The 15087-nt window shown below is 40.6% G+C and overlaps 1 protein-coding gene across 1 annotated transcript in view; it reads left to right on the top strand.

Annotated features, from left to right (window-relative positions):
• The window catches only part of rdh8a (retinol dehydrogenase 8a), a 33196-nt gene that overhangs the window by 10774 nt on the left and 7335 nt on the right, over positions 1 to 15087 (top strand). The window contains exon 2 of the mRNA XM_057861381.1: positions 10095 to 10256. Coding sequence (XP_057717364.1) covers positions 10095 to 10256 — 162 coding nt within the window. The remainder of the gene's footprint in view (positions 1 to 10094; positions 10257 to 15087) is intronic.

Genomic DNA, 15087 nt, shown 5'->3' with positions numbered 1-15087 from the left:
GAGAATCTGCCGATTCTGTATCCCAATCCGATACCGAAAAAAACGTTGTTTGTTTAAAAAAAAAAAAAGTTCCACAAATGTTACTCTCCCACCATGCCGAATTGCTTTCTAACCCAACCCTCCCTCTTCAAATGGATTGGACGTCTAGCGCCGTCAGTGGCAGCCAATGAGTTGAAAAATATGACCATAATGTTTTGTTTTTTTGGGGGCGGGGGGTCTAGTTTGTTAGCTCCAAAATAGCCAATGAGTTTACGAAAATAATTCAATGAATTCAAATAATTAAATAAAACAAATAAATAGCAACTGAAATTAAAAGAAAAAAACGATAACCGAAACTGTATTGTGTTAGGTTTTGTGTTGGTTTTCTCCTCGTGTGACTTGTCCCAGTGATTGCCCATTGATTTCACCTGTTCTACCTGCTCCTAGTGTATCCTCCAATCTGCATCCTCCTGTGTTACCCAGCTGTTCCTCGTTGTCTCGTTACCCCTTGTCTGCGGGTGTGTATATAAGCACCCAGTTTCTTTTCACTCCTTGTTGCGTCATTGTCAATGTCAATCTTCACGTTCATGTCAGCATTTCTTCCCAGCTCCTCGTGTTCCTCGTCCTGCTTTGAAAGTAAGTTGATTTGTTAGCCTGACTTTTGTTCATTAAGAGTTTCTGGATACCTCAGTCGTTTTGTTGGTACTTTGTTTTTTGTTGGTTTTAATTAAAACCTTTTTGCACCGCCTTTCTGCCTCGTTTCCGTTTCCCTGCGCTTGGGGCCACACACCTCCTGCCTACCCGCGAACCTGACATATTGTCTGTTCAGAAACTAACTAAAATGTATTTAAATTAAATACACGAATATCTTTGTTTTACAGTATTTACACATGTCAAAATGACAAAACGTACAATGACTGAATACATTTCAAATGGATTGGGCGTCTATCATCATCGATGGCAGCCAGTGAGGTAATATTGTATGTCCTGATATGGCTGACTTTAGCCAGTAAGAATTCTGAAACAATGCTCATTGCGTGTTATTTTTACTATCATTTCTAAGATGACAAGATATATTATTGTAATAGTAATAGTAAGGCTGGGTATTGCCAACAATGTCACGATACAATACGTATCATGATATGATACATTTCATGATACAAATGTCTCCCGATAAGTGGACAACAAGGCGATACAGATCCCAATACTACAAAAAATCTGATATGTACGTCATTTTAAATCGCTCAACAGAAAAAAAAAATGGCCCTAATGCTCTTAACGTTAGAACAAGAAATGCTGTAAACAATTCACCTGACAGGTCTTGGCTACGGAAATCCTAATTATGGAGGGTGAACCGATACAGCATCTTAGGATCCGTTCTACGGCCTTTGTACCGATACGTGTATTGTCAAAATGCCTGCAACGAAACAGTGATCTCTCGCTACTAGGCATGAACGATATATTGTTGGAACATTGTCATTGCGATGTGCTGATGCGAAATACATGCATCGCAAGGACGTTCGATATATGGCGGAAAACACAGACAAGACTGAAAAAGCAGTTTCTACTCTTGCACTCATCTTTTAAAGAAACTGCTGTATTTTAGGCCAAAAGAACTGTTGTGTTTGATAGAACAATATGTCTATATGCTGCCATAGCAGATTTGTCACGCATTAAGCCCCCGAACTATTTTTAATTTGTCCATTTTATCCTGGAAACCCCCGTTTACAGAAGTCGCGCAGCCACTTTTGTTTCAACCCAGCCATAAAACGAAGGTAATTAATTATATTCATTATTCAAAATGTCTGTCATTTTTAGCTTAGAATCATTAATTGATGTCTAATATTTCTTTAGAAAAAAAAAACTTTAAAAAATTATTCACTTGCATATTTTAAACTTTTAAACAAAATACGTCACGATGAACTAAATGGTGTCTATAAAAAAGTCACGGATATCTACCTCATAACTAACGCTTAATTGTATATTTTTTTGTTACTGTCGCTTTTTCTCAGATATGTTAGATGATAAATAATGGATCCAAACAAAGAAACATTGAAAAAAAAATGTTTAAAAGAGTAAATATGTAAAAAAATATATATATCTCGACCACTCCTTGATGTCTGCGATTTCTGCATCGCGACGCTTGTTATATTACCATCTTTCACCCATAAAATCCCCCAAAAATCCAGCTGTGGCCATTCACAGCTGTGTCTTGACACTCAGTGATACATGCTACATGGAGTTTTTGGATCGAAACAAGGTAAGTACACAATAATATCTCGTTAAAGTCATGGCGTCAGTAATTCTGATCTCGCGTGCTCTCACCTCCAGATAGGGTTTTGCTGTTTGAAAAAAGAAGTTTTTTTTACATGCCCTCCTCCTTTTAAAAATGCTTCTTCCCCCAGAAAATTGAGATTTTAAGCCTATATATGGCCAAAACATGGCCATGGCGGAAAACACTCAGGTAACTTGATGTTCTGCTCTGAGACCCCCAATTTGGCCAAATTTCAAAACTGTCCTATATGCATGTCTGATACATATTTGGAAGGCTTAAAATCTCAATTTTTGGGGGGAAAAGTTTTTTTGAACAGGAGGGCATTTAAAAAAAAAAAAAATTTAAACCCCTAAATCCTAACTTGTGGTGAGAGCATAATTAACCCTTGAGAGTCGAAGGACGCGCCGGCGCGTCCTCAGCGCACGTTGTCTTTGAAGCGCCCTCACGTTTTAATTACGTCACCCACATGCCGTTGGTTGGTCTCGTTTTAAAGTGCGGAAGTTGCGGTTTACTCTCGTTATTATTTGAAGTCAATCGACCAACTAGAACGTGAGATATTGTCATTTAAGTTTTATAGTTTTATTGTCCTCTCAAAAAAACATTAAAACGCTGCATGAATCATTTGTTTATGTCTATATTTCCATCATTTCTAGTCCTTTTTCAAAACGGAAGCTCCATGAAAAAAACACAAATCAAACGAACCCTTTCGAAGTCACAGTGGAAGCACAAAATGCGTTTTTTTTTTTTTTTTTTTTTTATAAATATAACTGCGGTGCGAGGTTCAGCCGAACGAGAGGGAGGAGTGTTCTGAAGCAGCGAGGTGGCGAGCGACGGCCAGTTGGATACTCCTGGATCGAGCAGCGACTTTGTGTGACTTTGACAATGAACGGAAAACTAAATTTAGCGCAAGCAATTGTGCTTCTGATCAACTTGAGGAAGAGGATGGTCCGAATTCGTCATCATCGTCTTCTTCGGAAGAGTCCTCGAGTGAAGATAGTGACGGATTTGAACACGTGGGTGACGCCATCGACGAGCAGAGGTAAACCAACTCACTCTTTTTTTTCATGCTGAAAACGTTTCTTTTGAAAGTTTCTTTTGATATTGCAAGACAAAGTTAATTTTGATGCAATATAAGTGTGTGTTTGTGTATATAATAATAAAATGTGCATATCAGATCAAAGTCGTACGTGCACTGTGGGTATCCCAGGCAGGAATTTATAATTTGTGGTGTTCTTCTTTCTATATGAAGATTAGGGATGTAGCACATATTCAGCTATGGTATTCTTTCTATTGTCATACATATAGATTTCCATTATTATTTATTGCTGTATATATTTTTATTTTATACTTTATTATTTTCATAAATACTGACTTATTTTCATGTACATTTATAGTGACAATGAAAGTAAAGTGAAATGAAAATGGAAGGGTCGAAAGAGGACCGACACCCCATGGAAGTGTGAGCTGTGTGATGTAGCCGTGTCTAATTCCAGGACGAAACTGCTTTTCGGAGTGGCATGACTGAAAAAAATTTAACTTGTTTATTGTAAATATTTTTGAAAATGCTTTTTTCCCCCCAATGTTATATATATATTTTTTTTCCCACATCAATCTTCTCAATTTGTGTATATAAATGTGTGTTCAAGAAACTTGATTGTGTGTACATAGTTTTCATCAGGCGATGGGCCGCAATACCTAAACTCATAAAGAGATGGCCTCTAAACACTTTTTGTGTTAGATGGTATATATTTTTTCACTGTTCTTCACTGTTAGGTCTGCTGTATATAACCTGTTTTGACTGGAGCATGTATAAAGGCAAAAAACGCCTATGGCTATACCTGTTGTTTATGTTGAATTGTCAACTATAAGACTATTTATTCTAAATTTTTTTGGTTGAATGTTCATCCTAACATGTTGAATAAATATTACAAAGTTTCAAAACGGTTCGTTACGCATGTTTGGTTGTCAATTGGACATCAATATTAAAAATTTTGACAAAACGATTTTGGAATTTTTGGTCTTTTTGGGCCCAAAATGATGATTTATAATTGATCAGTGAAGGAAACAACAATTTGGACATGAAGTTCAAGGTGTCACAAAAAAAGGGACCAAACCAGGCCATCGTAAACAATTCTTTCTGTAAAATATAAAGGCAACTTCAAAGGCATGCAAAATCAGACAAAATAGGCCCAGACCTTAAAGGGTTAAAGACACCATGATTTTAACGAGATATTAACGCGTATTTTAGTATCGCCGACTTGCCTTATTTCGATCCAAAAACTCTGTGTCGCATGTATCACCGAGTGTCAAGACACAGCTGTGAATGGCCACAGCCAAACTTTTTGAGGATTTTATGGGTGAAACACGGTGATATAACAAGGGTTGCGATGCAGAAATCGCAGACATCAAGGAGGGTCGAGATTTTCTTTGTCAAATATTTACCCTGTAAACAAATTTTCAAATTTTCTTTGTTTGGAACAATTATTAATCATCTAAAATTTCGGGGGAAATGCGACAGTAACAAAAAAATACAATTAAGCGATAGTTATGAGATAGATATCTGTGACCTATTTACAGACACTATTTTTTTCATCGTCACGTAATTTATTTAAAAGTTTAAAATATGCGAGTGAAAAATGTTTTTTTTTTTTTTTTAATAATTAATATTAATATTGATATTAGACATCAATTAATGAGGAGTAAGCTAAAAAAAATTATAGACATTTTGAATAATAAATATAATTACTTACTTTCTTTTTATAGCTGGGTTGATACAAAAGCGGTTGCGTGGTGTCTGTAAATGGGGGTCTCCAGGGTAAAATGTACACATTAAAAATAGTTTTGGGGGCTTAATGCGGCATGACACTGCTATGGCAACATACAGAAATATTGTTCTATCAAACACAAAAGTTCTTTTGGCCTGAAATACAGCAGTTTATTTTAAAGAGGGGGCGCAAGAGAAGAAACTGTTTTTTCAGCCTTGTCTGTGTTTTCTGCCATACTGTATATAGTGAGGAGCAGAAGTATTTGCACCCAAGTTCACCCACTTAGAAAAAAATTATTTGTAATGTAATATTTTTACCCCAGAGAAGCATCAATAATTATGACACTCATAGAGTTGGCAGTCTACCTTTAAAAAATGCCACTTATACCCCATGAGTAACTACCCACCCACCACCGTTTGACTGTGGCGTGCACAGGTGACATTTATGAGCTCAGTCATAATCTGCTACCATGGGCAAAACCAGAGAGCTTTCGAAAGACACCAGAGAAAAAATTGTTGAGCTCCACAAAGCTGGAAAAGGCTATGGGACAATTCGAAAGCAGCTTGGTGAGAATAAATCAGGGGTCAGAAACACGTGGCTCAAGGGCTGCATGCGGCTCTCTAGCGCTGTCCTAGTGGCTCCCTGGAGCTTTCCAAAAATGTTTGAAAATAGAAAAAGATGGGGGAGGGAAATACAGTATATAATTTTGTTTGATATGGTTTCTGAAGGAGGACAAACATAACACAAACATTCTTCTAATTCATTAATATTGTAATGATGTTACACTTGAGGCGGCATTGTACAACGGAGTAGTCACGTAGTGCGACATTCTCAATAGGATGCACTGCAGGGAAAATAAACATTTACCGTATTTTTCACATTATAATGAGCATCGGAGTATAGGGTGCATCTTCAAAGAATGGCCCATTTTAAAACTTTATATACAGTGTATGTACAGTATATGTATATAGGGTGCCTCGCATTATAAGGCGCAGGAGTAGTAGAAATAATACTAGTTGTTGGAGTTGTGTAACGCATCCCCTAGATGGAGCTACGCTAAAGGGAATGTCATATATTGATTGACCAATATTGATCCATATATAAGGTGCATTGGATTATAAGGCGCATATTCGGCATTTGAGAAAATTGAAGGATTTTAGGTGGGCCTTATAGTGCAGAGGATACAGTAATCATAAAGGCTTCTTATATATTTGTAGCCAACTTAGTCATTTTGATGGTAGGCTAAGATAGCTAATATAGATACAGTATATACAACATGCACTGCCTTCAGAAGAGGCGTCCTCCTGGGGTGACAGCCATGCACACCAATTTGATGTAGAGTGTGTCGTATGGTCTGAGCACTAACAGGCTGACCACCCACCTCTACTATCTCTGAAGCAACGCTGACAGCACTCGTGTAAAGAGTCACATGACAATTTGGAGAGAAAATGACAAGCAGTACTCAATTTGGACATTTAGGGATGAACGTAGTTTCTAAGGGGTGTACTCACTTTTGTTGCTAGGGGTTTAGATAATAATGGCTATATTTTGAGTTATTTTGAGGGGAAATGAATTAACTCTATTATATAAGCTGCACACAGACTACTTTTCATTGTGTCAGTGTTATTTTGTCAGCGTTGTCCCATGAAAAGATATAATATCTGCAGAAATGCAAGGGGTGTACTCACTTTTGTGATACACTGTATATATATTTTTAAGCACGCAAACTCGTTTTTCTGCTTCATGTTCGGACAGCGCCACAAATTCACTCACATTTTGACGCCTATGCTGCCAAGACCAGCCTCTCGATTACACAGTGAATAAGTTGTCTTTGATTGTAGAGCCACCGAGCCGTATAGGGCAATATCAAAGCTGCAAACCTATCAATCGTTAACTTTAAGTACCAAACATAGCTCCACTTTTGAGCAAGAAAAAAACAGTTTGGTCACACTGCTTAGTAGAGGTGGGAATCTTGGGGCATCTCACGATTCGATTACGATTCAGAGTCTACGATTCTATTATTGATGCAAGCTGATTGGCCGAGACTTTTCACCCAGCTTCTCTCTCATACCCAGCGAAGGAAGACCACATTCGTTGTTCTTCAGTGTTGCTTAGTATCGCTTCATGTTAGTTTTTGCTGTTCTCTTGTGCTGTTTTGTGCAAAATAGTGCTTGTAGCACCCTTAAAAATGGATCCTAAACATGCCCACCTTCTGAAGGCCTTTTCACACTAGCGTCAGCCCAGTGTGATGAGCGGTCCACGGCAAGCACAAAACGGGAGGAGCCACGTAGCCTGACAAAGAAGCTGTCAGGAAGTGAAAAGCAGCAAGCATATTTACAGTAGTCCCAAGCACCAATGCATTTATTTTTCATTGCTGCACAAGAAAACAGTGACTTTTCCTATTTTTCCCCCTATTTTTAGGCATAATAATTGCCGTGTAAAGAGTTCAAGGAGAGGTATGAGACTCATTTTTTGAGTGTCCTAGACCCCGCGAAATTTTTAAAAAGTGCATTTATCAAGGTTTCGTCGGCCGTGATTTGTGTATATCCGACCAAAGCTCAGAAAATTGCACATATTGTACTCAAAAATACAAACTACGTTGAATTTTTCCAGCACATGCTAGCTTAATGCTAATATACAATGGTAGACACTGTTGTAGAAAAAAACTGTCAGTTAAAGAAAACCAACAACAAAAAACCCAGGAATAATAAAATTGTGAAAGGATATGATATAAACAGAAAGTCTACTACTCTCCAGTGACAATACTATTGCTTTCTCCACAATGCCCTTTGGAAGAAACCTAAAACACGGTTTGCCTCTATCTAAAAATACAAATGTTTACTCAGACAATTGGGGTGACGCTTAGGCGTTATCATTCTAGGCAGACTTCTTGTTTACCTCCGCTGACTGGTCTTGAGCAAGAGTGTTTTCCTTCCCTAGATAACGTCACTCAGCCGACTCAGCGGAATATACGGGCCCCTATTTAGTCGATCATGTGATCGCCCTCGTCATTGCGGTCTAATTTGGCCCGGCGTGTAAAGTTCAAACCAAATCAGCTCTGTGTCCTGTGAGGCATGCTCGTCGCAGGAACTTTGACTCCCCCACTACTACTTTTAGTCGTTGAGGAAGTCTCATAACGGCGGCCTCACAGATCAAAGGGCTCAAAGTCCCATGTGCCACCTCGTTGCTGCTGCTGCTGCTGATCAGTGGAATGTTAACTAGCAGCCATAACATCTGCACATGCGACAGTGTATTAGGGCCATGCAAAGAAAAATAAGAAACTAGGCCTATGAGAATAAAGTGTTAATATTATGAGCAAAAAATCGTAATATTACAAGATTATAGTCGTAGTATTACAAGAATATAGTCGTAATATTCCGAGATTGTAATCGTAATATTACGAAATTAAAGCTGCAATATTATAAGAATAGTTGAAATATCACGAGAATGGAGTTGTAATATAATGAGCATAAAAAAGGAATGTTATCAGTAAAAAATCATAAATTACGTAATTTAATTCGTAATATTACGACATTAAAGTCGTAATATCATAAGAATAGTCATATTACGAGAGTAGTCATAATAATACGAGAAAAAGGTAATATTACTAAAAAATCTTGTAATAGTACAAGAAAAACATTGTACTATGTGATTTAAAACAATATTACGAGATTAAAGTAGTATTATTTTGAAATTGAAGTTGTAATATTACAAGAATAAAGTCATCATTTTACAAGAATAAAGTCATGATGTTATGAAAAAAATGTAATATTGTCAGATTTAAATCATAATATTACAAAAAAAGTGATAATATTGTGTAACTTCACGTACTTTATGTAATATGGATGCAGCATGGCAAAAGTGTAAAATTATGACTTAAATAACTAAGAAGTGTACGTAATATTACGTATACAGTGGTATGAAAAAGTATGTTAACCTTTTTGAATTTCTCACATTTCTGCATAAAATCACCATCAAATGTGATCTGATCTTTGTCAAAATCACACAGATGAAAACACAGTCTGCTTTCACTAAAACTACCCAAGCACTTATAGGTTTTCATATTTTAATGAGGATAGCATGCAAACTATGACAAAAGGGGAAAAAATAAGTTAGTGAACCCTCTGGCTAAGGAGACTTGAAGAGCAATTGAAACCAATTTTACCAAACAATTTAAGTCAGGTGTGTGCCCAATAACTTATGAGTGGTTTAAAGCTGCCCTGCCCACTATAAAACACATGTCTTGATGAGAAGCATTATCTTATGTGCATCTTGGCTCGGTCAAAAGAGCTGTCTGAAAACCTGCGATCAAGGATTGTTGATTTGTATTAAGCTGGGAAAGGATACAAAACCATCTCTAAATGTTCATCAGTTTTGTAGAGAAGAATGGGCCATGATTAGTCCTGATCGATGTGCCAGACTGATCTGCAGGCACGGGAAGCTGGTTGAAGTTATTGCTGCCAGAGGGGGGTGGGGGATGTTATTTTTCCCCATTCTGTCATTGTTCGCATACTATCCTCATTAAAATATGAGAATCTAAAAATGTTAGGGTAGTTTTTGTTAAAGCAGATGCTGTTTTTTCATTTGTGTGATTTTGACAAAGATCGTATCACATTTGGCGGTAATTTTATGCAGAAATGTGAGAAATTCCAAAAGTTTCAGATACTTTTTCATCCCACCGTATATGAATCTAATGGTATCTTTTTATAATTTTGTATACAGTAGCTTTACATTTGTGTTTTTGTTCTCATGTGCATCACATGTAAAGTACGTCTCATAATATCACGTAAATATTGTGTCTTAGCCATGCTGCATCCATACATATTATGTAAAGTATGTAAACTACTAATTTCAACTAATATGTCGTAATATTATGAATTTTTTTCTCGCAGTACTCCAACTTTAATCTCGTATGATTACGACGTATGATTTGAATCTCGTAACGTTACGAATTTAATCTCGATTTTATTTCTCGGAGGCTTATTTTTTATTTTTCTTCGCATGGCCCTAATGCTCCCTAAGTTTAATGAGATCTAAGATAAAAAATGTAAATAATTTGTTTTGTTCCCACATAGTAATTGCGACAATGCGGGACCTGAAGAAGAACAACAAACTGGTGGAAGCGGCGGGAGACACGTACGGGAAGAATTTGGTGTTGCTGCCCCTTGACGTGTGCAGTGACGAATCAGTTAAGCAGTGCATCAACAGTGTGAAGGACCGCCATATTGATATCTTGAGTGAGTAAATCAGGGCAGCATGACCTCATTTCCACACAATACCTTATCGCTTTTTTTGTGAACATCTGATAGTCATTCAGAATTGTATTTCAAATCTCCCCTTTAACTCATTGACTGCCTTTCACTTTTAATAGGCACATGATCATCGTCAATGGCACTGACATTGTTAAAGGCCTACTCTGTGATAATGTAGTGGTGATAACATGCGAAAACAGGGTAAATGTAACACGTATAATATAAATTTTGTGCTTCAATGCACCAAACGAGCTCATAAATAATAGTCCGGTCATGTGCTAAAGCTTGGGGGCGTGTGTAAATTCTGTTTAAAAGCCCGCTTCCATCTGGTGCAAAGTCCGAAGACTAAAGCCCCTTCACCTCCTTACTGGAGACAAGCCAGGCCTTTTCAAAGCCTGCCATTGCATCACACTTCTTTCTTTTGCTTTTATACTGACCTCTTGTGGTAGTATCAATTAGCCACAGTCAAGTACAATGGTGCCTTTAGGGAAAAAAAAGCCACAAATCATCTTTCCCGATAGTCATAAAAAAGTGCACACTTATGTCGTACAACGATCTCTACTGTACTCAAACCACTCCAATCCAGTCCTTATTAACATATTTTCTGCTTTTCTATTTGTCTTGTGCGATAAAAAGATATATATATATATATATATATATAAAGTTCTTGTCAAATAGAAGCAGAACTGAGTTTTTTCACTGTAATCAAGCTGGAAAGTTTGTTAAAATAAAGACAAAAATACATTTTAAAACATTTCGGTATCGGATCGGGACTCGGCATCGGCATCCTTATACAAGATATATGCTCGGTTAATAGCCTAGCTTACACATTAAAAGTGTTGTGCTACACTGTATAGATTGACTTTAAAGTGCCTATGACAGCATAAAAAAATCTTAAATAGCATTATTATGTAAATTGGAATCACATTTTTGTCATGTACGAGACGGAGGACCCAGTTGCGTATCGCAGACACCGGATTTTATTGATGTTGACAGGCAAGGGAAAACTATCAGGTCAAGCGATAATGGCAAGTTGACATGCAGACATATGTTGAATCGCTGACGACCTGACACTGGATGTTGTCTGCTCGAGGCTTATATAGTGTTCTCAGTTATTCTTTATGACATAATAAAGGGCTTTGTGATGCATGAGTGTGAAGCAATATGATGAAACATTACTAGCTGAAACATTACACATGCAAGAAGATGAAACATTAATGGCTGAAACATTAATACGTGACAGAACCCCCCTCTCAAGGGACGGCTCCAGAAGTCCCAAGGATTGAGCCCACTGAGGGCTACTAATCAGAGTCCATGGCCTCATCCTCTGAGGGCATTGGTTCAATCTCCTCCTCGCCAGTGGAGGAATCAAGTACCGATGGCACAGGGTTGGGTTCAGAGTCAGATGTAGGCATGGGCTGAGAGCAAGCCGCTCTAGGTCGACCCCGCCGCATGGACGGTTGGTCCGGATGGAGGCGGTGGAAGTCTGATATGAGGGTCCGATCTACAATCCGCCCAGCTGGAACCCACATCCTCTCCTCAGGACCATATCCTTCCCAGTCCACCAGATATTGGAGGCCCCTGCCCCGGCGGCGTGACTTGAGCAGGCGGCGAACTGTGTAGACAGGACCCCCGGCCACCAGGCGAGGAGCGAGAGGTGGTGCTGCATTGGGGACCAGGGGACTTTCATGGACTGGCTTTAGTTTGGAGACATGGAAGGTTGGGTGAACCTTCATAGACCTGGGTAGTTTGAGGCAGGAATTCGGGAGAATGGACTCAAAATCCTCCACTAGTGCTTCATCCTTCTGGAATACTCGAGAGAGGGCATCGGGCTTTGCATTCCGGGAACCAGGGCGGTAAGAGAGGGTGAAATTGAAACGTGCGAAGAATAGGGACCACCGAGCCTGCCGCGAGTTCAACCGCCGAGCTGTTCTTATGTATTCAAGGTTCTTGTGGTCGGTCCACACCAGAAACGGCACGGCTGATCCTTCCAGCCAATGTCGCCATTCTTCCAGAGCGAGTTTTACAGCCAGCAGCTCGCGATTCCCAATGTCATAATTCCGTTCTGCCGGGGACAGTCGGCGAGAGTAGAAGGCGCACGGATGTAACTTGCCGTCCGATGCTGCGCGCTGTGAAAGCACTGCCCCGACCCCCACGTCGGACGCATCCACCTCTACCACAAATTGACGCTCTGGGTCGGACATTTGGAGGATCGGGGCAGAAGTGAAGCATGCCTTAAGCGTCTCGAAGGCCTTGTCAGCTGCCAGAGTCCATTTGAACGGAACCTTTGTGCTGGTAAGCGAAGTGAGGGGAGATGCCACTGTGCTGTTATTCCGGATGAATCGTCTGTAGAAGTTGGCAAAGCCCAGGAATTGCTGCAGCTTCTTGCGGTTCTCCGGTACAGGCCAGGATGTAACTGCCGTCACTTTTGCAGGGTCCATCTGAAGCCTTCCCTCTGCCACTATCTGCCCCAGAAATGATACTTATCTGGCGTGGAATTCACATTTCTTTGCTTTGACCGTCAGAGAGTTTTCCAGGAGGCGGCGCAGAACCTGCTGGACGTGATTAATATGGTCAGACATGGTTTTGGAAAATAATGGGGGGAGACTGAAGACACGTTGAGCTCACCCGAATACCCCCGACGTCTGGTGAGCTCTGGCTTTTGCTGGGTAGGTTGCGATTAACAACGGGGAAAGGCTGGGAGGTAGAGGGTCCGTTCCGACGTCCCCTCTCTCGCCGTCGGGTCTGAATCCGACGGTCAATGCGGGTTACAAGGGCAATGGCTTCATCAAGGGTGCTGGGTAGATCATAGGAGACGAGCTCATCTTTGATGTAGTCTGCCAGGCTGTGATAGAATGCGTCGATCACGGCTTTCATGTTCCAGTCGCTGCGTCTCACCAGAGTTCGGAATTCAATCGAATACTCCGACACTGACTGATTGCCTTGACGTATGGTCATAAGGGCGCGGGATGTCTCGGAGTTAGAAAAGCCCGGGTCGAACACTTTGATCATTTCATCGGCAAAGGCATTGAAGTTATTACAAGCTGGGGTTTGCCTCTCAAATTCCGCTGTTCCCCAAAGCCGAGCCCGACCAGTCAAGTGGGTGATGGCGTATCCCACTTTTGCCCCTTCAGTTGAAAAGGTCCGGGGTTGCAGGGAAAATTGGATTTTGCAACTTGTCAGAAAGGCTCGTACCTGAGTTGGATCGCCGTTAAAGCGTTCGGGGTTTCCAATCTTGGGCTCGGGAGCGTCAATAGCCAAGGCTGGGTTCACCGGAACTGGGGCTTCTGGAACCAGACCATTGGACTGTGGTGACGATGGAGTTGCAAGTTTGGTCAGAGTTTGGATCAGCTGAGTCAGTTGATCTTGCTGTCGCTGGAGTTGTTGCTGGTGTTTGTTGCCGATCTGGATTAAGGATGCGATGTCACCAGACATCCGGGAGACCTCCTCTTCCGTATGGTGAAGACGGTCCAGGTCAGAGGGTTGATACGCTGGTTCCATTCTGGTCAGGTCGTACTGTCATGTACGAGACGGAAGACCCAGTTGCGTATCGCAGACACCGGATTTTATTGACGTTGACAGGCAAGGGAAAACTATCAGGTCAAGCGATAATAGCAAGTCGACATGCAGACATATGTTGAATCGCTGACGACCTGACACTGGATGTTGTCTGCTCGAGGCTTATATAGTGTTCTCAGTTATTCTTTATGACATAATAAAGGACTTTGTGATGCATGAGTGTGAAGCAATATGATGAAACATTACTAGCTGAAATTACTAGCTGAAACATTACACATGCAAGAAGATGAAACATACAGCATATATACAGCAATTTGGCAAAGCGCAGATGGCAAGAAATTAGTCTTTTAATCTGCCGTTTAGCCCCGCCTCCCATTATAACGCTTTAGCGTCCCCAGCTGGATGATGATGTCGGCCGGGTCACGATTTAATCTGATTTAGAATTCAGCCCATTGAGGGGAAAGATTCAGAACGAGGAAAATATGACTGAGAGCAGCAAAATGTCCAGATTGTTTCAATCTCTGTACTCCAATATTTTTACAGAATATTCTTTTTATCTAAGTATTTTTCCCCAATTTCTAAATAAATGGTATGGTCATGACAAATAACAGTCTTGTGCTAAATGGAATATGAAATATTAATAATGCATTTATTCAGTACGACAGGGCAAAATTACTGCATAATGGTCAAAACTGCCGACGTCTTCCTCTCGAACAGTATTTTATGCCACCGGAGTTAGTCCGGCTTTTGTCATTTCCCTGCTTCAGCTTCGGAGATAAACTAAACAGGAGGGGTGACAGCTGGCCGACATGATAATCCGAACCGAGCAGCTTTTCCAAGTCTTACTCTTGCCTTTCAAAAACGAAAAATCACACAAAAACTACCCCGACTCATGTCTCACATGGTGGCGTGGTTGATTGTCTAAACCAATCGACCAGCCCCGACGGCAAGCAAGTTACGGTTCGTTGTTCTGTTGCAGCCACGGTGGGCTGGCAATAGTCGTCGCCGGGTATGAACATCGAAAATGGTCCATTTTTGGTGGACAAACCGGCCGACGTCGGTGCGGGGGGCGGTCCACACCAAGCCGAGGAAAGTGCATTCTCGGCGGGCACGCGAATAGGACCAAGCAGGCTGGATCTGCCAGCCTTTGGCGGCAAGCAAGTTACGGCTCGTCGTTTTGCTGCGGCCACGGCGGGCTGGCAGTGCTCGTTGCCGGGATCAGACGCCGAAAATAGCCCTTTCTCGGTGGACAAACCAGCCGACGTCGGAGTGGGGGGCTGCTCGTGGCCAAGCTGAG

Source organism: Corythoichthys intestinalis, chromosome 16, assembly GCF_030265065.1.
Source record: "Corythoichthys intestinalis isolate RoL2023-P3 chromosome 16, ASM3026506v1, whole genome shotgun sequence".
Lineage (NCBI taxonomy): Eukaryota > Metazoa > Chordata > Actinopteri > Syngnathiformes > Syngnathidae > Corythoichthys > Corythoichthys intestinalis.
The sequence above is the reverse complement of the archived record's forward strand: the minus strand, read 5'-3'. Positions and strand labels throughout refer to the sequence as shown.